This window comes from Alexandromys fortis, unplaced genomic scaffold (genome assembly GCF_014885135.2).
Source record: "Alexandromys fortis isolate MF-2015 unplaced genomic scaffold, M_Fortis_MF-2015_v1.1 scaffold_65, whole genome shotgun sequence".
Classification (NCBI taxonomy): Eukaryota; Metazoa; Chordata; class Mammalia; order Rodentia; family Cricetidae; genus Alexandromys; species Alexandromys fortis.
This window is the reverse complement of record NW_026067986.1, coordinates 626,757-648,054: the sequence shown is the minus strand read 5'-3', so window position 1 is coordinate 648,054 and position 21,298 is coordinate 626,757. Positions and strand designations below refer to the sequence as shown.

General features: G+C 44.6%; 1 protein-coding gene across 4 annotated transcripts in view; it reads right to left on the bottom strand.

Moving 5' to 3' along the window:
• Positions 1 to 14,447, bottom strand: part of Als2 (alsin Rho guanine nucleotide exchange factor ALS2) — a 49,524-nt gene extending 35,077 nt beyond the window's left edge. Inside the window, exons 1-4 of one of the 4 annotated variants that reach the window (XM_050159246.1) lie at positions 14,356 to 14,447; positions 6,887 to 6,964; positions 4,595 to 4,749; positions 1,639 to 2,561 (exon numbers count right to left, since the gene is read on the bottom strand). In XM_050159246.1, the coding sequence (XP_050015203.1) occupies positions 1,639 to 2,561; positions 4,595 to 4,749; positions 6,887 to 6,906 (1,098 nt within the window). In that variant the 5' untranslated portion in view covers positions 6,907 to 6,964; positions 14,356 to 14,447. Of the gene's footprint in view, positions 1 to 1,638; positions 2,562 to 4,594; positions 4,750 to 6,886; positions 6,965 to 14,036; positions 14,309 to 14,355 lie in introns of those variants that run through there. The other 3 variants (XM_050159244.1, XM_050159247.1, XM_050159245.1) reach the window with 3 other exon arrangements.
• Positions 14,448 to 21,298: the final 6,851 nt, after the last annotated feature.

Genomic DNA, 21,298 nt, shown 5'->3' with positions numbered 1-21,298 from the left:
AGCAGGCTAGGCAGGTAATCCACCACTGAGCTACATTCTAGCTATTTACTGTAGTTAAATGAATAAAGTAACAAAAAACTAATTACTTGTAATTTTGGTTGAAGATATAATTTTAGAATTCATAGTCAACCAATGACAAAGAACAGCATATAAAATTTTCACAGTTGGATATAAGGCTGAAATGCTACTTACAAAAATTAAGTTAAATTTAGTAGGAACACACACTGCCAAAACCAACATGCATGATAAAAAAACGTCAGACATTTATCAAAATAAGTTCAAAGAAAATGCAATTCCTTTTGTTGATTTTTTTTTTTTTGGAATGCAGAATTTTAAAGGTGACAATTTGATAGCCAAATGAGCTGTATACAACAAGCTTTTAGCTTTATATTTAATGGAGGAATGACTTTTAAAAGGATAAACTTGGTCTTCTGTGTTTGTTTGTGAGACAGGATCTATTCTATAGTCAGCAGTGGCCTCAAACTTGAGACCCAGCAAAGTCAAATGTTTTATAAGCATGTACAGTCTAAGAATTTTCTACAAACATTCTTGGTAGATTAATGCTGCTTTGTTTGGATTTTTGTAATACTTTTTCTTATAAACAGCTTACTTTTAATTGGAAAAAAAGTCAAACACAAAGTTCAGAGAATATATGTGAAGCAGGACTATCTCTAAAAATATCCCACGTTCTCACCCTGACAGAGCAGACTTGGGGGTAAAGAACTGAAAACTCTTGTGGCTTTAAAGACCCTGCATTAAAATGATAGCAGTTCCTTTGGGATGAGATGTTTTGCTTTCGTCCCCCCCTTCCCCACCCTCCTTTAGCACAAAGGTAATCCCGAGGGAAACCAGAAACCGCTCTTCTGGAACAATGTGTTTCCAACAACAGTGTCACTCATTTCCTATGTTTTTAAATGAGGATATTTTAAACAAGACAAAAGTATTTCCCCGCCTCAAATAAGGCCAGTAAGTCCCAGTCAAAACTGAAAACAAAAAAACTAAATACCACAAATCTGAAACATAAGCTTTGTAGTTTCTTTTCTTCTCTCTCTTCTTTTTTGTTTTCTTTTGTTTTGTCTTATGAGACAGTGTTAATTGTAGCCCTGGCTACCTTAATACTATGTAGCGTAGGTTAGCCTTCAACACAGCAATCCTCCTGCCTTGGCCTCCTGAATGTTGAGATTACATGCATGCACCACCTCGTCTAGAAACTGAATCATTACACATCTGCCTTCAACTAAACATTCTGCAACCTGGCAAGGTCCCTAGACAGAAGGAAAGTTTTACACAGCTCTGAAGAGACTCACCAATGCAGTCCAGAAGCAGCTTGTGAGCTCAAAGTTGCACGGAGCTGAGCTGTTCTGGGGACGACCAAAACATGGTGCCTCAGCCAAGCTGGCAAAACACAAGCAAGGAAGTAACACATGGGCCTGGGCTACTTCTAAAGCAAGCCCGGCACGACATCTTTCAACACTAATAAGGGTCAGATCAAGAGCATTTCTGATTTCACACAGGCTCCTCCCTCTCTTAGCCTAGCAAAACAGAATTATGGCAGCCTGATGGGAAGAAATAAAACCTGCTCCCAAGATTTGGGACTTTAGTTCCTAAAGAAACACAAATACTTTAACTCCAAAACACCTTTACGTTATAACACGCGGCAGCTACCTGGACCTGGGGTGGCTTTTCTTCCTGCTCTGACAGCTTCTGCAGGTACGCAGTTACTGCCTGGGTGTCGGGGTAAGAGGGAGCTGTTTTTGCTGAAGACACTTCGGCTGTCCCGGCCACGTTCTGCTTAGAGGAAACGGCACTGCCATTTGTGGCCTGAACATTTCCCACGTTCAGTTCAGTTTCTAGCAAAGTGTTCTCAAACACCTCTCCTGGACCGTCCAGTGCGTCCGTCTGAGGGCTGGCAGCAGTGCTGGTGTGGTTTTCTGTTTGGGACTCAGACAGGGTCACCCCTAAGGGGCAGCAGTGGTTGTCTGATATGATCACATGGTCCTCTTTGTCCGTCATGGTGATGAGCAGCTGGCTGCACTGGTTGCATCTCTCCGGGACGGGCTTCAGATCCTGGGGAGGGAGACACTGCACCAGTGCCAGGCTGTGGAACGCACCACAGGCCACCTGGAGCACCACGCGCCCGGCAAGGTGTTCCACCTTCTGGGGCTTTGTCACTGGGAAGGTGGTGGTGATGAGACCCAGCTGACAGCCGGTGCCCCATGCCCAGATCTCTCTGCTGATTGACAAGGCCAGGGTGTGCTCCTCGCCACATGCCAACTGCAGAATCCTCACGGCCAACATGGGGCTGGTCTCCGAGTCAGAAATGCTGACGGAACTCGGTTCTGGCACATACTGCTGGTTCGCTACTGCACACTGGCCAGCGGCGTTCTCCCCCCACATGTACACCGCCCCGCTTTCTGTCACCGCTCCGCTGTGGAAGCTCCCCGTGGCCACCGTGACAACATGATGCCCAACCAGGGCACTCTCTAGAAGGGGGCTGCTTGGACAGACTTCCGCTGACTCGCTTTTCCAGGGCAGGGTCCCAAAGCTGTAGACCTCACCATCTAAGGTTCCAAAGAGAAAGGGGAGAGTCAGTGAACCTTCAGAAGCATATCATAAAGACTTGGAAAAGTGCAGAGCATTTTTGCATCTTTGGCATTCTGGGGAGCGGTGAGAATTTAAGGTACACAGGCCCACCGCCAGCAGACATCAGCATCATAAGCCGCTATAAAGCAGCCAGCAAACACTGAGGTAAACTGCAGCTAGCTGTGTGCCAACTCCTCACCTGGAAAACACAGCTAGGAACACGGCGCCTGCCATGAGTTGAACGTTTCCTTTCCTCTTTTTTCTTTCCGTCCTGGGTTGAACCCAGGGCCTTTCCTGCTAACCGAGTGCTCTACCATGGTGCTCTATAGATCCCCAGCTGAGATGATTGTCTGTCTTCTGTAAATTTGGACACTTACTAACGTGATATTGCTTAAACATGAGAACAAGGAGAAGCTTTCCCACAACAACTATCCCAGCTTTTGTGAGATCGGGTCTCCCTCTGTAACCTAGGCTGCCTTGGAACTAATCGTGCAGCCCAGGCTAGCCTCAAACTATGGCAAACCTCCTGTTTCAGCCTCCTGAATGAGCTAACACACCTGACTACGACACTAGATTATTCTTCTAGGGGCTGGAGAGATGGCTCAGAGGTTAAGAGCATTGCCTGCTCTTCCAAAGGTCCTGACTTCAATTCCCAGCAACCACATGGTGGCTCACAACCATCTGTAATGAGATCTGGTGCCCTCTTCTGGCCTGCAGGCATATACACAGACAGAATATTGTATACATAATAAATAAATATTTAGATTATTCTTCTATTAAAAACATTATTATTAGTGTGTGCGTAAGATGTGGGGGAGGCTCAACCCACAACCTAGGGAGTCGGTTCTTTCCTTCTATCTTCGTGTGGATTAGGATGCCCTAACTCAGGTCGTCAGGCTGACGTGCCCAGTGCCCTTACCTGCCGGCTGGGCAATCTCACTGGCCTATCTCTAGATTTTAAAGATACCATGGTAGGGAAAGGCTTCCAAATATCTTTGTTGTTGTTGTTGTTGTTTCTCTGTGTAACAATCCTGGCAGGCCTGGAACTCACTTTGTAGGCCAGGCTGGCCTTGAACACACATCCGTCTGCCTCTGCCTCCTGGGCAGAGTGCTGGGATTAAAGGCGTGCACCACCACCGCCTGGCATTTCCCAATTATCTTAATAAACGTTTTCAGGTATGTTAATTAACATATTCCAGATATCTTATTTATAACAAAGGCTAGTTCTACAGCTCAGTGCTAGAGATTTTGCTTAGCATACATGAGGCCCCAGGTTCAATCCTCAGTACTGCCAAAAGGAAAAGGAAAAAGACCACCAGAATGCTTCATATATCCTTGAGAATTATGTTTTGAGATCCACAGAATAGATATTAAATTATAGTTCACACTCGTCAAGCATTTCCTAAAATCTTAATATGTATCATAATAAAAGCAGTATACTGATACATTAGAAAGAACTCTTATATGGTCACGCTTATTTCATAATACCTCTAGACAGAGGTTTAAGCAGTTTCCTAGAGTTTCTCTTAGTTCCTACAATGAAAATGTAAAACATTATCAATATTTAAAAGTCTCCTAAGCAGAAATTTAACATTAGACATCAGTGGAAATCTTGACCCAAAAATCACACTTTCCATTACTAGCTGGTCAACAGAAGGAGGGACTTCGTGTGCTTGGGATTCTACACCCATGTCCTTGCTTGTCTGAGAATAACAACGTGAGCGGCAGTGAGGCACTGAGGTGACGGGAGCCTGCAGGTTGGTCCAGGCACACACTGTGTTAGTGAGCCCAGCCCTCACTGGCCATTACCACTCTGAAATGCCAGGTCTATGAGGTTAAGTGTGTTCAGACGACTATAAAAGCAAAAACTACAACAGGATGTCTTAAATTTACAATAGATGTAATTTTTTAAAGGAAGCCGAGATATAATTTACGAACAAAAGGGTACAAGCTGCAACGACCTAACGCAGCCACGAGCAGGGCTGTCCGCATCAAGTCCCCTGTGAAATACCTTCAGTCAGAAGAACTCCGTGTTTCACACCCAGCGCTGCCTGAAGAACTGTCTTTCCTCCCCAGCCTGGCAACCTCTCCGGTGTTAGAGAAAAGGATCCTGCCTGCCAGACGTGGACCAGGCCTCTTTCTTTGGATCCTTCTGCCTCTGCTGAGCTACAAACATTTAAAAAGAAAGCAATAATAATTATTCCCACAACTCAAACAGTTATCTTTCACCCTCAAGAGACTTCTTTCCTTCTATATGTCTGGATATGTATTGGGGAAGGTAGGGCTGTGAATCCAAGATGGCACCTTCTGCCAGCACAGACGTTGGGACGGCTAGGTCAGACAGCCCAGCATTCGCTTTACACTCTGGTTATGAATGACACCAGGACCAAGATAACAAAACTCTTTATATAAAGGGCTAGGAGAAAACCTAAGCCCACAAATTATTGGTCTCTATGCAATAAGGTCTGAGACATTTTTATAGTTAATATTTGGCAGAACAAAACCAATCTGATTTGCTAACGGTGCTGGGGACTGACCCTGGGGCCACCCCAGGGCCATACATGTAACAGGCGAGCGCTGTGTAACTAGCTCTACCCACAACCCACCTGTATTTCCAGCTTTTAAATATTATTATTTGTATCAGGCACATACTTGAACATACAGAGAAAGTGCAACAATGTGTTAATTCTATATGGTCAGGGTAACCATCACATTCCTTACTTTAAACATAACTTGTTTCTTTGTATTTGGGACCTTCAAAGTCCTCTCTACTAACTATTTGGGAATACACAGAATGGGTGTGATGGCCCCTGAGGGCAATCCCAGCACCAGGGAGGCTGGGGCACAGCGCAGGCATTCTGAGCTGCAGAACAGTCTGAGTTTCAGAGTGAGACACACACCATTCCCATCTACAGTTCGCCCTACAGCCTGGCAGGACCTTCTAAGGCAGTCTTCCTCTACAGAGGCACCCTACAGACATTGGCCACAGCCATTCTCCTGCGTTCTGCCCTCTAGTTTCAAGAGATCAACTTTTAGCTTCCACATGTAAGTAGGGGGATGTGGTATGTGTCTTTTTATGCCTGTCTCACTTCACTCAACAAAATGCCCATGCATGTTGCTGCAAATAACAAGATTTCGTTGTTTTATGGCTGAATACAGGCGACTTTCAGTATACACCACTTTTTTTTTTTTTTTTTTTTTTTTTTTTTTTTTTTTTTTTTTTTTTTTTTTTGGTTTTTCGAGACAGGGTTTCTCTGTGGCTTTGGAGCCTGTCCTGGAACTAGCTCTGTAGACCAGGCTGGTCTCGAACTCACAAGTGGTTTAAAGCCGGGAGATGGTGGTGCACGCCTTTAAACCACTTTTTTTTTTTTTTTAACTCATCAATGGATACCCAAGTTGACGCCGTATTTTTCCTACTGCCAAAGGAGTATATATTCCTTTTCAAGATACGGACTTCCTTCCTTTTGGATACGTGCCCCACAGTGAGACGGCTGGATTATATGGGAACTCCACTGGGGTGGGAGGTGTTTATAGGGGTTTGATTTTTGAAACAGAATCTCCTTATGTAGTCAAGCTCGCTTCAAACTCTCGCTCAAGCCTTAACCGCTCACGTGCTGGGATAACCAGTATATACACCACCCATAGCTGCCTAGTTCAAGTTTTGGAGGTGGACCTCTATATATTTTCCAATATTTAGACTTTTTAAGAATCAAATTTGTAACTGACGACAGTCTTTTATACTTTCCGAATACTGTCAAGAAAGAATCCCGCCTCCCTACGCCTGAGACAGGGTTTCTCTATGTAACAGCCCTGGTTGGCCTGGAGCTCACTATGGAGACCAGGCTGGGCCTGAACTCAGAGATCAGCCTGCCTCTGCCTCCTGAGTGCTAGGGTTAATGTATGCCACCACACCCAGCTACACTCGGTTTTTTTGTTTGCTTGTTTCAAGATAACATAGGTTCTATTTTAGTAAAAGCAGAAAAGGTTTTTAAAATGTCTCTACTTTTGCTAAATAATATTTCCTTACATTATAATTCAGTTTAACAAGCTGTGGAAGTCACAATTTAACCTTTTAAAAGAGAGATTGAAACAACACTGATAAGAAAAGATGTCTACAAGAGTTTATAAGCCTAAGAAACTAACGAAGCTTTTCTCTAGTCACCTTTATGCAAATAATTTTGTCTCTTTACCTACCAATCACAAATGCAACCATGTGCTCCCACGTAACACCGCTGAAAAGAGAATCACACTAAATATTCCCTACAACCATGTGGAGCTGTCTGCAAGGAGAAGACGGTCTTACCTTTTCTTCTTCGAGTCCATCGGTCAGGAGGAATACTCCATCACCAAATCATTCCCGCCGCAGAAGTTCTATCAAGACCTAAACAGAAGACACGGCTTAGTAAATAATAAACAGGAAGCACAGGAGCAGAGAAGACTATGTGAACACTCTGCCACCGTATTCCTTCAAAGGGAGAGCAGGGGAGGGCGGACTCTAACAAGTCCAGAGTGATAAATATTCAGAGAAACTATTCCAACTATTCCAGAGCCTGCCTACCCAGTCAGGTCAGGACCAAGCCTGCCCACTGAGCTTACAAAATGCCGCTGGCAGTCAAATACAATGTCAAAGACGATGAGGAAGCCTGCAAGAAGTCAAACTCTTCCAGGCAACGGATGTTTTAGGTTTTAAGAAACTATTATAAAGGAGGCAATTCAATCTGAAGATCAACATATTCAGTACAAAAATTACATACAGATTGTGGTAGATTGAATAAGACATCCCCATCTATTTGAATACTTGGTCCCTAATTGGAGGAACTATTTGGGAAGGATCAGGAGGTGCTGCCTTGCTGGAAGTGTGTTACTGGGACAGGCTGTGGGGTGTCAATCGCCCAGAGGCATTCCCAACACACCCCCTGCCTCTGTCCGCAGCTCCAGAACTTTCAGCTTTGCTCTGCCAGCACAAACCCCTTTCACCCTAAGTCCAGTTAAATACATCCTACGTTGTTGTAGCCACGGCATTTTATCACAGCAGTAGAAATGTAACTAACACACATATTAAGGTTACTTTTTAAGTACTTCTGGGACACAGAAAAATTTAAATTCCAACTGGGAAAGGTTTTTTTAAAATCTCAGTGATTTATCACATCTAAGTTATCCTAATTTTCAATAATGAACAAAAATTGATAATTATTAAATTACTTTATGTGCTTCATTAAAATACAACATTTTCCATATATTGGAACTTATGTGGTAATTTCCCCCCAAATCAATCTCAATTCAAAGCTAACATGCTTCAAACTTGAAATGGCTAAGAACAATCTGGATTTTAAATAAGGTATTTCTGGGCCCTCTACTTGCCATTTGATCTAGACAGAGGCCCTTCACCCTCACCAATCACCAGCTCAGAGTTTCTGGAACGTTATTTATGCCCTAGCGTGCTAACCGGAAAAGGGATGAACTATCTGTCGGGCACCTGTGCCACAAGCTGAGCCCTCGCCAGAGCTCAGTGTGGCTCCTTCCCAACACAGCTGTCCACTGAGAACGCCAATTATGCCAAGGATGACAGAGTCTTGTTCCTACAAAACCTGGAGTTCTATGCATCGGACAGACTTCATAAGGACAAGTCACACACACACACACACACACACACACACACACACACACACACACCACGTTGAACTGGTAAAGGAAAGACCAGAAAGAAAAAAAAAAGATCTTAATCATTCAGGGTAATTCCACACTCAGACTGTTGGTGTCTTGAAGGTTCCATTTTAGTTTAATAAAACTAAACCTAAACCTGCTGGGGATGTAGCTAAGTGGTAAGAGCATTTAGCACACACTGGTTCTGGATGTAGTTAAGTCTGGTTCTGGATGTAGTTAAGTGGTAAGAGCATTTAGAGCATACTGGCTCTGGCTTCATTCCCGAGTAGTCCCCCTTAAGCAGTAAAATAAAATACAATCCTACACCCTGAACCCAGGCATAGTAGCAACTGACCATAACCTCAGCTCTTAAAAAGCTGAGGCAGGAGAGTGAAAAAGTTCAAAGCCAAGCTGGGCATGGTAGTACCGGTCTGTGGTCCTAGGATTAGGAAGGTAGAGAGCTAGATTATTGTGAGTTCAAGGCCAGCCTGGGCTATGGGAACTCTACCTCAATAAATAAATACATTAATTAGTAATTAGCAAAGAAAAAGTTCAAGTTGAACGGAGTACATTACAAGCCCTTGTCTTAAAATATAAGACCAAAAAGCATCCAACGGAAAAGAGCTAAATAAAGATTACTGTACAAAAATAATGACCCATTAGTTTAAAAAAAATCAATATTTTAAAAAAAGAAAAAAGCAAAGGAAATGCTGAATGAATTTCAATTTAAAAATTCATGTCTTGGGGGCTGGAGAGATGGCTAAGTGGTTAAGAGCATTGCCTGCTCTTCCAAAGGTCCTGAGTTCAATTCCCAGCAACCACATGGTGGCTCACAACCATCTGTAATGAGGTCTGGTGCCCTCTTCTGGCCTGCAGACATACACACAGACAAAATATTGTATACATAATAAACAAATAAATATTTAAAAAAAATTCATGTCTTAAAAGGCACCAAAATTCTCTCTCTCTCTCACACACACACACACAGGCAATGAAGCCCTATTTCTGCAGACTCTATAATACGGAGACCAAATTTACAATTTTCTGCAGAGGGCACGGCATGGTCATGGCTCTGCAAACAACCCGCACTGGCAGGGTGACCCAATGTCCATCTGTTTATTCCAGACTTCCTGGAGTTCTCACTACTCCCATCTGTGTATCCGCAGGAAATTACTTTCTACTCTAGAGCTTAATTTAGAATGGTTTGGATCCTTCAAAGTTGGACGAAAGGTGCCATGCAAACAGACGGTAAATCTGAAAAACGTGATGCTATTTGATCAACAGAACTATAACTGCGACTAACTCTGTCTGAGACGGCAGCTAGCTCTGGTAAGATGTCCATTTCACGGTGTGCAGTGAACGCCGAAGCCAGCGTTTACTCTGAACTCTGTGCATCTGCAGAGATCCAGGAGTGGGCTTCTGATCACAGTACCTAGCAGGAGCCAGAGGACCCTTTTAGACATACTCTGTGGGCAAGAGGATTGGCGAGGCGGCTCAGGGAGTAAACTTGCCAGCAAACCCGATGACCTGAGTTCAATCCCTGGGACCGGTATGATGAAAGGCGAGCCGGCCCCCAAGAGTTGTCCTCTGACCTCCACAAGCTCATCATGATGTGAGCGCACCCACACACATCTAAATAAGTAACACACGCAACTTTACACATTAAGATAGGAAGGCAAACTGTGTTGGGAACATTATTTCAAGGTGTGTTACTTTTGTTTATGTTGCATTTGTTTAGCTCTGTGAAGCTGTGATACTTTTCCTGTCTAGAACGCCTGTGGTCTAATAAAGAGCTGAATGGCCAATGGCGAGGCAGGAGAAAGGATAGGCGGGGCTGGCAGGCAGAGAGAATATATAGAAGGAGAAAACTGGGAGAAAGGGTTTGGAGAAGAAGTAGGCCAAGAAGGAGGAAGATACCAGGGGCCAGCCATCCAGCTACACAACAATCCACAGATTTACAGAATAAGAGAAAGTAAAAGCCAAGAGGTAAAATGCAGAGGGGATAATAAAAATTAAGAAAAGCGGGCAAGAAACAAGCCAAGCTAAGGCTAGATGTTTATAACTAGGAATAAGCCTCCGTGTGTAATTCCTTTGGGAGCTGGGTAGCGGGGGCCCCCAAAAGAGTCCAGCATCATACTGCTACAAAACTCGGCATGGTGGCACACTCCTTTAATCCCAGCAACAGAGGTGGGCAGAGGTGGGCAGAGGTGGTCAGATCAAAAGTTAAAACCAGCCTCAGCTATAGCAAGTTCAGGCCGCTCCGGGCTCCACGGGACTCCTGGCCTTGTTTCAAAAAAATGTTAAAACCAAAAACAGGAAAGCAATAAAACAAAGGAGCCAAGTGTATCGTAAACTCTGAAAGGAATTCACAGATTACGTAGCGGCACTAGTTGACTCGAACACAAAACTACTAGATTTTCAAGTAGCCATCCACAACTTTTTTGTCTACACACACACAAAAAAAAATGTTTAAAAAAAATGGAGTTAAGAGACAGAACTATAGTCCAGGTTGCTTTGAAATCTGAAATCCTCCTGCCTCAACCTTGTAAATTCTGAGATTACATGTATGAGCCACTATACCTAACTAATGTTTTCCTTTTGAAGTCTGAGTTAGTTGCAATTTGTTATAATGTAATAAACCAGAGTTCACACTGAGGATACAGTAACTAGTGATTTAAGAGACTCTGGTATGCTACCTGGTAAAATCCTGGAGTCCTGGTCACTGTGTTTACATGTGGATCAAGACATGCGTGGACTCCAACATCTACAAATATCCCAGATGCCAACAACTGCTTCTTGCCGCTGACACCTTTAGCAAGCATGCACGGCTGAGGATGGCAGACCTGCAAGAACTGACATGCTAATCGGCTGGAAACCTGTCCCGGCCACTTCAAATTCTAACCTCCCTCCCCAAAAACACTCTCTAAAATGGCTTAGAAAGCTACTTATGACTTACGATTCTCTGCTAGCGGGAAACTGCCCTGACTCCGTCTTCACTCATTTAAAGCTGCTGGAGGTCGGAAAGCGTGAACTTTTTACGCCTCGTGTCCACACTAACCATTGCAAACAAGCTGACTAGATTTGAAGGAGAACCTACATGCAAGGCACAGCCCTTGATCTGAAGTTGCAGGTGGCTGTCCCAATACTCAGTTTATAGTCTTTCTTTCCTTTTTACTTTTGCTAACTTTTAAAACATTATTTGTTTAGTGTGTGGAGGTCAGAGGACAAATTCTGGAAACCATTCTCCTTTCACCATGTGGGTCAAGGGAACTGAACGAATGTGGTCAGGCGTGGTACCTTTACCCTCTGAATCTTTCCCTACAGCCAACCCTTCTTTCAATGGCTTGCAGCTTTAACCCAGACATACCAAACTCACTGCTGACTGTCAGAATCCTCTAAAAGTAAAGGTGTGTGGCCATGGCACCAGAAATGCCCAAGAATGCTCACTTAGGTTCTTTCTGTACCTATTGCACAGTTTGAAAATTTGGGGCTTCCAAAATTAGTAAAATTCTCAGGAAATATTTTATAATATTGCCATAGCAATAAGAGGCATAAGTTGTTGCACTGTCTTGGAATTTGACGTTTAATTGTTAGAATTAAAATATCTCAGTATAATGCATTTATTAACAAATGTAACCAATTCAAAATAAGATGCTAATGACCTCATAAAATTTTGGTAGCTTTGTAAGTCAGGCTATATCCAAATTCCTTCCAGAGCACTGTGGATGAATCTGCTCCCAGCACTTTAAGAGTTCAAGATCGGTTTGTGTTCGACTCTCCCGAGAACCCCTAGCATTCTGACTCCGCTGCAGCTTCCAAGCAGGGCTCACGACTAGGATACATAAAGCTAACCGCCCCCCCAAAGACTCAGGATCAGTTACTGTTGTTTTAAACTCATCTAATCACATAAAAACTAAAATCAGAACTCCAGCAATATCTCACCATACCCTTTACCCTAATAGTCCAACTGCCCAAGGTAGGGGTATGTGCGGAAGCACACACATGTAATCCCAGCAGTCCAGAAAGTAGGGGTATGTGCAGAAGCACACACATGTAATCCCAGGAGCCTAGGAGCTGAAGCAGGAGAATCAAGAAATCTAGACCAGCCTAAACTACAAATCAAGACCCTGTCTCAAAAATAAATAAATGTGGTTTGTGGATACTATTCAAGTTTTCTTCCCAAATTACCTCGGGTTTATTTTTCAATTTAACACCAAATTACCTGTTGAACACTACTATAGATACTATTTTCAAATTTTCAAGGAACTTATTATATTTATTTAATTTATTATTTTTCATGAGGACAACTCGAGGCTGTCAGCTCAGTCCTTTTGTCACTGGGTTTCAGGAATTAACTAAAGCCACCATGTTTGACGACAAGAACCTTTACCCACTGAGTCATCTCACTGGACCATGTCTGCAAATTTTAAGATTATAAAACAGCTTTGATTTTCTTTTTTAACGAACTCTAAATCTACCAATACGAGTCATAATTTAGGAAGTAACAAGTATTGACTAGGTGTAGATTATATCCGCATATTTTCCATATTAAAATACCTTTATGAAATGCCAAAGACTGGAGGACAACTTGAAATCACTTTTTTCTCTAAATAAAAATCATAAAATTATTTCTTAAAATGAAGAATAGTTGTTCTATTGGAGACGTTCAATAGAGAAGCCTATGTCCTTATGTTCTCTTTAGGGTCCTATTTTCTATTGGTGACTCATCCTTAGATGTCTCTGCCCACTCTTTCAATGCCTGTGCTTAAATCTGTGTTATACCCTTTTCTTAATAATCTCCAATTTTGCTCCTTTCAAAATATTATTGCTCCTATCGCTTAGAAAACAAAGGTCACTATGCAGCCTGACTCACGATGTACTAGGAGAAATGAGTAACTATACAGTTAATAGATATTGGTCATTTCCCATGGCCCTGGAACCGCAATAAATGATGCATGAGCCATACATGTAAAAGTACTAATACCAAGAAAGTCTAGGATAGAGATAAGAAAACTGAGGCAAAGACGCTCAAAGACAGATGTATTCAAGATATTCCAAAGCTTAGGACTCTTAACCACTGTGCTTCTTTTACCAAGGTTAAAATATTAATTTCGCTCATTGTATGGCGGTGACCGCCTATAATCCCGACACTCAGAATGCTGAGGCAGGAGGGGAGCCACAAGTTCTAGGCCAGACTGAGCTACACAGCGAATCGCTTAATCAAAAATACGAAATAAAGAGCAAAATTTTCACTGACCTCAATTACCTAACACATGTATATGATAAACACACAAAAAACAGAAAAGTACGGCCTACGGCGTTGCTGCATTTCTGTACCTGCTGAGAAAAATCCTACATCACACAGTTTATCTTGACAGCCATCTAAAGAACGGTTAGAAATGTAAGAGCAATAAACGAACAACCTGAATTTGGGTACAGCAGTTATCCCCCCCCCCCCCCCCTTCCATCCCAAACCAAAAAGAAAGCGCTTCCTTGGCCACCCCAGTTCAACCAGTGTGCTTTTCCTCTCTGGTCACCACAGAAATCCTTGCTTGCTTCTGTAGCTTGCTTCTACAGATCCACAGCTGACTGTCTGAAAAACAGCCCTGTTGCCTGGAGGACCAACATCAGTGTGAGGACCATTTCCTCCAGATCGCCCCTGTGTTCTTTTCCTGCCTTCAAGATGCTTATTCTCTCCTCTGGAGGATTATTGCATAGGATCTGACCAAACTACCAATTACTATTTTTATTTTCCACAAACGCTGTTTCCAGCCACCAAAAGCCCTCAAAAGCCCCCGTCCACTTCTTACCGCGATCTGCATCCTGGGGGCAAACCCACCTCGGGCACTCAGCGAGGTTCAGCCGCTTGCCAGCTCCGTGCCCGCTGCGGGCATTCAAGAAACCCTCCCGAGCAAACCGGCGGAAAGCAGCGTGGGCGGAGGCGGGAAGAGGGGACACGGAGGAATCCCACAGCCGGACCACGGCAGCAGCAGGGACCCGGGCCGAGCCACCGCGTCCGGGGCTCCTCCACAAACAATCGCGGTGCCCGCAGGCCAGCGCAGCGCCCGCTCGCACACCTCGGCCGCCCGCCTTCCGACCCAGGGACGTCCCGGACCCGCACCGGCTCACCTGACGCTGCCTCTCAGCTCCGCGCTCTCGCCCGCCTGCCAGGCGCGACTCCGGACCGCACCGCGGGGGACGCCGGATCAGCTGATTCACTGGGGCGGGGCCTCCGGGCAGGGGCGGAGTTAGAGGAGGCGGGCCCGCGGAGTGGGTGGAGCCAACGGAAGCGGGTGACGGCGTCCGGCAGGAATCAAGATTGCTTAGGACGCAGCAGCGACTGCAGGCAAGAGACTGTGGTAAGGCGGAACCAATGGTCCTAGGGCGCACTTTAGCGGCAACGGAAGACTTAGGGAACGGACCTGGCGGCCTCCGCGTTTCCACGGTAACGGTAGGCCGCGCTAGGGGTTGCAGGCACTGCAAGTTTGATTGCCTCCTCGAAACTGTGAAAGATGCAAGAAAAAAAAGAAAAGAAAGAAAGAGAGAAAGAAAGAGAGAGAAAGAAAGAAAGAAAGAAAGAAAGAGGAAGAAAGAAACAAAGAAAGAAAGAAAGAAAGAAAGAAAGAAAGAAAGAAAGAAAGAAAAAAAGAAAAGAAAAGACCTCGTGGAGCATGGCTGCACACGTCTGCAAGCCCAGCACTTGTGAGGCAGAGATCAGCAGGATCAGAAATTCGAGGCCAGCCGCACAGCCAGCCTGAGCTAGGCGAGACCCTGTCTCAAGAAAAATAACAAAAAATTGAAAACACAAACTGTCTTCAAGCTTCGTTTATTCACTGCCCCCTAACGAAGATCGCTTCCCCCCCCCGGCATGACGTCATGTCTTCACGACTGTGCGTGTGCCGCGCGTCCACCCCAAAGGGTAGATCAAGGCGGGAAGCGATGAGTTGTCTGTCCTCCGTCACGATTCCCTCGGGGCTCCTCTATAATATACAACATTAAAATGGGTTTGCTTGCCTCACAGTTCCGCAGCAACCCGTGCCTGTCTGCACCCGTCAACCCTCCCTGGAACATTACCCGGGAACACAGCAAGAGCGAACTCTATTGCTAGACAGTGTGCAGCGCTGGACCTACAAACTGACACTTAATCCGTTTAAGATAGATATATACTCGGGGAATCTAAAGTCCTGCATACAGGGCCCCAACTGGTTCCTCCAACCTGACTACATTAGGAAGAAGAACAAAGGGCTCAGTCCAATGACTGAGTCCCCTCCCCACCCCCACCAGGGTTTAAATAAAAGGCTCCTGAGATATGCTCAGGTGTGGTTCTGCCCATCATAAACACCAAACCTCAGCTCTTGGTCTGTCCTGCAAAGCGGACTGACTAGTTGTCCGCTGTTCCCTCTGGTTTCACCAGGAACTTATCTTTTCCTTCCCCAACAAGAGACTCTTGAGGAAATTCTAATTCTTGGTCCCGCTATCCTATTAGTTTAATAGCCTAAAGGAGGGGCACAGTGTCTCTCCTGAGAACACCTGCACCCCTCTCAGGATGGTCACAGAGCTTCAGCTGAGATATCCATGTGGCCAAACTGTATTTCTGGGCCTAAAACAGTCCCATTTGTACTGCTCACACTATCTCCTGTTCCCTGCCCCAGGTAACCCCACCTTCACATGCCCTAACCTCTTCCTGAACTCTAGCCTACCCACCTCTTTCAATAAAAGTATTTTTTCAATAAAAATAAAATCTACATCTACATTTCTGAGGAAAGGGGACTCCTGAAGGTGAATTTCCTTCCCTTTCCCTAAGTACTGTTGAAAACCTCCCTGCAGCTGAAGCCTTCCTTTCCCACTTCTGGAAAGAGATGCTTGGGTCCTCCCAAGCTAATCCTTCCACTGTATAAAGGAATCCTTCTAATCCATGTAGAGACTCGCCCAATTTTTAAAATTCCTTTCTTCCATCTCTCAGTTCCACTTCTCATTCTTTCTCTCCAATAAATGAACTGCCGTGTTTTCATCTTTAGTTATTTTCTTTCTGCTTCATCTCCTGTGCAGCCTAACGTTCTATCTACTTTTTGTTGTTGTTGTTGTTGTTATTGTTATTTTGCTTTTCAAGACAGGGTTTCTCTGTGTTGCTCTGTGTTGGTATTCAGGCATCTGTGTTGGTCTGCCTTGGGGGTTCTGACAGGATACGTCCTCAGCTGTAGCCAGTAAGAGCACCTCCCGTGCACATTCACTATGCTCCCTTTTGAAAGGGCCCTGTCTTCCTCCTCTCTCTCTCTCTCTCTCTCTCTCTCTCTCTCTCTCTCTCTCTCCTCTTCTGCTGGTTCTGTCCCGAGATCGGTCTCCTCTATTTTTATGTTCCCTTTCCCCTAATAAAAAGAAAACCCTCCACGTGAACTCTGTCTCACGAAGTCTTACTCTCACACACTGCTTTTTTATTATTATTATTATTATTTACAGCACTCTGGATGTTATGGAACTCATTTTGTGGACAAAGCTAGCCTCCAACTCTGAGATCTGCCTCCCTCCCTCCTGAGTGCTGGGATTAAAGTCGTGCATCACCACCATCTGGCAAATACTCCAAACTGTTACAGAAACGTAAAGGAGTTGGTTTGAGAGAATTGGGGGGGGGGCTGCTGTGGAGATTGTTTTGAGGACTCTCCTCCCCTTTAAGACTGTATCAGTCTTAGATCTCCACTCTTCACGTCGTTCCTGTTTAATGCCACCTCTGCTTCCGCTTTTTAATCGCACAGTCTTTGTCGTCACAATCTGTAATCTCTGTTTGTTCTCGTCTGCTGAAGGCAGAAGTCACCTACAGTCCTGCAACAGAACCATTCTGTGCAGCCATTCAAAGAAAGAGGATAAGAACCAGTCCTGGAGGCTCAGACCTTAATCCCAGCGCTCAGGTGGGAGAGGCAGGTTCAAGGCCATCCTGGTTCACAGAGCAAATTCCAGAACAGCCAGGGTTTCACAAATAAACCCACGGGGCAGGGAACCCTGACTGCTCTTTGGACTTAAGAGGGAGGGGGAAGAGGAGGGGGGGAGGGAAATGGGAGGAGGTGAAAAATTTTAATTAAAAAAAAAACACCAACGGTCTATGTTTTTTTCTTTTCTTTTTTTTTAAGATTTGTTTAGCACTCACTTCCTGTTGCCTTTGGATGAAGATGTAGAATTCTCCAGCACCATGTCTCCTGCACGTTGCTGTACTCCCAGCTGCCGTGATGCTAAAGGACTAAACTTTTGAATCCATGAGATGGAGGAGGTGAAGGTTCCACCAGGGTCGTCTGACCAGAGCCACAGAGCGTTGCCTCCAAGTCTGTTCTCTTTCTCTAGCAGTCAGAGAAGAAAAGCAGGTCACTCCTGCTGTCTGGGCCAAGACCGACCAACTTACAAATCACTCTCCAGACAATGCCAACACCTGCACCAGCTCCTGGGACTTCACCATTGGTACCAACTCTCCTGGCTCAGGAACACCTACCAACTACAATCTGGTGTTACCTGCTCTTGTGTCCCACTTACACACCTGGGCCTCACCTGTACAACCAGGGCACTTCTCTGTCCCATTCTTCCTGGCAGTGAATGACTTCCCATGACTAACTCCATTCATAGGGCCAATAATAACAAAATATTTTTTCTCCTGGCCACCTGCCTTCTCATCTCCCTCAAGAAACAGCTGCCTGAACCGTCCAGAGAGATGGCTCAGCAGTTAAGGACGCTATTCATTGCCCTTCCTTCCAGAGGACCCGAGTTTGATTCCCTGCTCCCACACGGTGGCTCTCAGACATCCGTCCGTCCTGAGCTCTGGCGCCCTCTTGTGGGAAAAAAACAGCTGCCTGAAGTCTCCAGGATGACAGTAAACTGGATGCCATTCCAGCGGCACCTCTCCCTGAGCGTGAGCCCTCCGACTCCCAGTTCTCCCCTCTCCCACGTTGCCCCATGCCCACTGGAAGCAGCAGCTCAGACTTGAGCCGATGCCTCTTTATCCAAGGAGTCTAAAATGTTAGGTTGAGGAACTTCACTTCTGATTTTTGAGCCACCATCTCTCCACTTGGCTACCACAGAAGACAGCTTTATGGAAAAACAAACAGACTTGGGGGGGTGGGGGAGTTAAGAGCTGGTAAGGACTGTATTTCTGAAGAGAGGACGTGAACTGAATGTTTTGCAGAAAGGTTTGGAATGCTCGATTTTTCAAGGTCATTGTTCAAGCCCGTACATTTCAGGCACGGCGGAGGGTAGCCAGAGTGGTGTGGTCATAGGCGAGCATCGCAGCCCCAGCTGTCTGAGACGATGCTAGCGACTGTCAGGCTGAAGATAGGTGGGAGAGTCAGAAAAAATTATGAACAACTGAATAACACAAAGAAAAAATAAAAAAGAGATGTGTGTAAAGGCGAGGAAAAAGACTACCTGAGGTGGGATCAGGTCAGCTCTGAACTGCAAAGTCTAAGGAAACTGGGACGCATGCCGAGACTTGGAGTTTCTAAGAAAAACTTGACCTAGTCAGTTCTCATCCTAGCCACCAGGTGGTGCTGCTAGTACAAGGTTGTCCTCGTCCCAGAACCAGGGTCAAAAGGGGCTCAGGCACCCTTGGAATTGGACGGGAGCGGGAGCTTCGTGAGGTCTCACAGAGATCCTGGTGATCAGATTTTACCTCGCATTTATTTTTGCAATTTGCATTTATTTGTATTTACATACCCACAACACATGCATCTTGGAAAGTAGTAATAACTTCCAGTGTGTATCTTAAATAACGGTCCTAACCCTACTTTTTAGACTGGAGTGTGCACCGCCGTGTCAAAGGACTGGGATCCAAGCTAGGCTGTTCCACTAGGACGGAGCAGAAGCTATCGGGCAATGCTAAAGACAACCGGGACCTTTTAAAGCACAGAAATTAGCAACGTCTTTTGTGTCATTTCTTTACTGCCAGAGTAACTTGGTAACTTGGTATAGTCATTGCTCTTCGTTTTCTTCCTTCGCTTAACGATGTACAGTGACGATCAATCACTTGGTCATCAAGTAAAGATCTTGTTCTACTTCTGGGCTTCCATTCTGTGGCTGTTAGGGATTATTTTAACACTTATGACCACATTTTTTCATGTTAGTAGTGTAGAACATCTGTGATTACCCACATATTCAATAAAAATCATTAGATCCTATCCCCCCAAAATTGTTAAATTTAATAAAAAGCAGAATGGAAATTGAAGAAATACACAAGCTCTCAAATAAAACACAGTAATTTGAATCTACAACATTTGAGAGAGGAAAAGCAACAGCCAAAATACGATAGAGAACCTAAACTGAAATTATTGATAACCGGCAATTTTATTTATTGACATATATATATATATATATATAGAGAGAGAGAGAGAGAGAGAGAGCTCCTGGATATAGAGCACACACCTGTAATCCCAGCAGCACTCAGAGGTGGAGGCAGGAGGACCAGGAACTCATCCGCACCCTTGGCTACATACCAAGTTCAAATCCAGTCCACACTGCATGAGGCTTTCTCAAAACATCAACTCGATAGAGACATAAACAGTAAATGAATGAACGAACGAACAGAGGCTACCACTGTTCCGAACCCAGCTTCCCGGGAAAGAAGACAGAAGAGAAAGAGGAGGAGCAGTAAACGCGAGCCCAGGATAACAGGAGGGTAGGAAGAGGGCGAGGCAGGCAGGGCTAAGCCACCCTGAGCTGGCCTGAGGGGTCTTGCTGCACAGTTGAGCGCCTTGGCTCAGTCTGGGTCAGTCCGTTTAGGCAGCGACAGTGCGCATGCCTGGGGCGGGCTGGGCCTCCTCTGGGACGTCAGACTGCAGAAGGCCTCAGGCTAGTCGGTCTGCAGCACAAACTGCTCTGACCTACAGTTTGCCGGGAAATCATCGCAATCCCCGTCCTTATTAGAAGTCTTTGGTAACAGAAACTATCGCTTTGGACATCGAGCTGGAAAACATTTTAAAAGGTCATCTGATGTTTTTCCTCGAACTTCAGCAAACCATGAATTATTTAATTTTTGGAAATTCTGACGGATATTTTAGTTTCCCTTCAGTAGCGCTCTCTAGTACACAAACGGCAATTTAAACCTAAGTAATAAGCCATCTACACCCCTCCACACACACATATACAAAAAAATTAACGGGAAAAGTCAGATATTCTATTAAGCATATTTGTGAGCTAACACAAATGCTGGTCATTTAAAAAATTTTAAACTTATTTGGTAGGTTATGCCACCTGTAATTCTGGAAATTGGAAGGCTGAGGCGGGAGGCTTACCACAGGTTGGAAGCTACTGTGACCTACATAATGAGTTCCAGGCTAGCCAGGGCTACAGAGTAAAATACTCTCCAACCTACATACACACACCAACCTAAAATTTATGAAACTATCTTAACCCGGGCCTAGAACATAGGTTTTGTTTGGTTTTGTTTTTTAGTAAGGTCTTAATATGTAGTCCAGGCTGGCCTCAGACTCAGGATCTTTCTGCCTCAGGTTCCAAAGTCTGCCACAGACTCCAGGCCTGTATCCCCATCCAGCTAGGATGTAATTTGTCTGTGATAAAGTCCACAATCTTTGAGGAAAGAGCTAGTACTTCTTTAAATTTTTTTAACATTTCAGTGTCTTAATTAAGTGTATGCTGTGGTGAACTCAAAGGAAACTGGCCAAAGTCAGTTCTCTCCTCTCATCTGAGGTTCTAACGCTGAACTGAGGTCAGGCGGCTTGGTGGTGGGGACATTTACCCAATGAACTATCTCCCCAGACCCGAAATGAACATTTCTGACAAAATTTATTATAATGAACAAGTGGAATGTGTAATTATGATGAAAAAAGTGGCCCTCAGCTGTATATCAGTCAAGTGTTAATTGGATTTGAGGGGTAACAGTCTTTCTACCTTGTCTTTGTTCTGTGTGTGTCATTGGTCTCTCTTTATAAATGTCTCAATTTTTAGTAAATCATTGGCTAGACTTGCCTCAGATCTTATGTAGCAACTTGTTTCTCTTTTGCCTTTGTCTTGAGATACTCTGTAGCCCAGGCTGGCCTCTAATTCATGACAATCTTCTTGCTTTTTTTCCCACCTGTTGAAA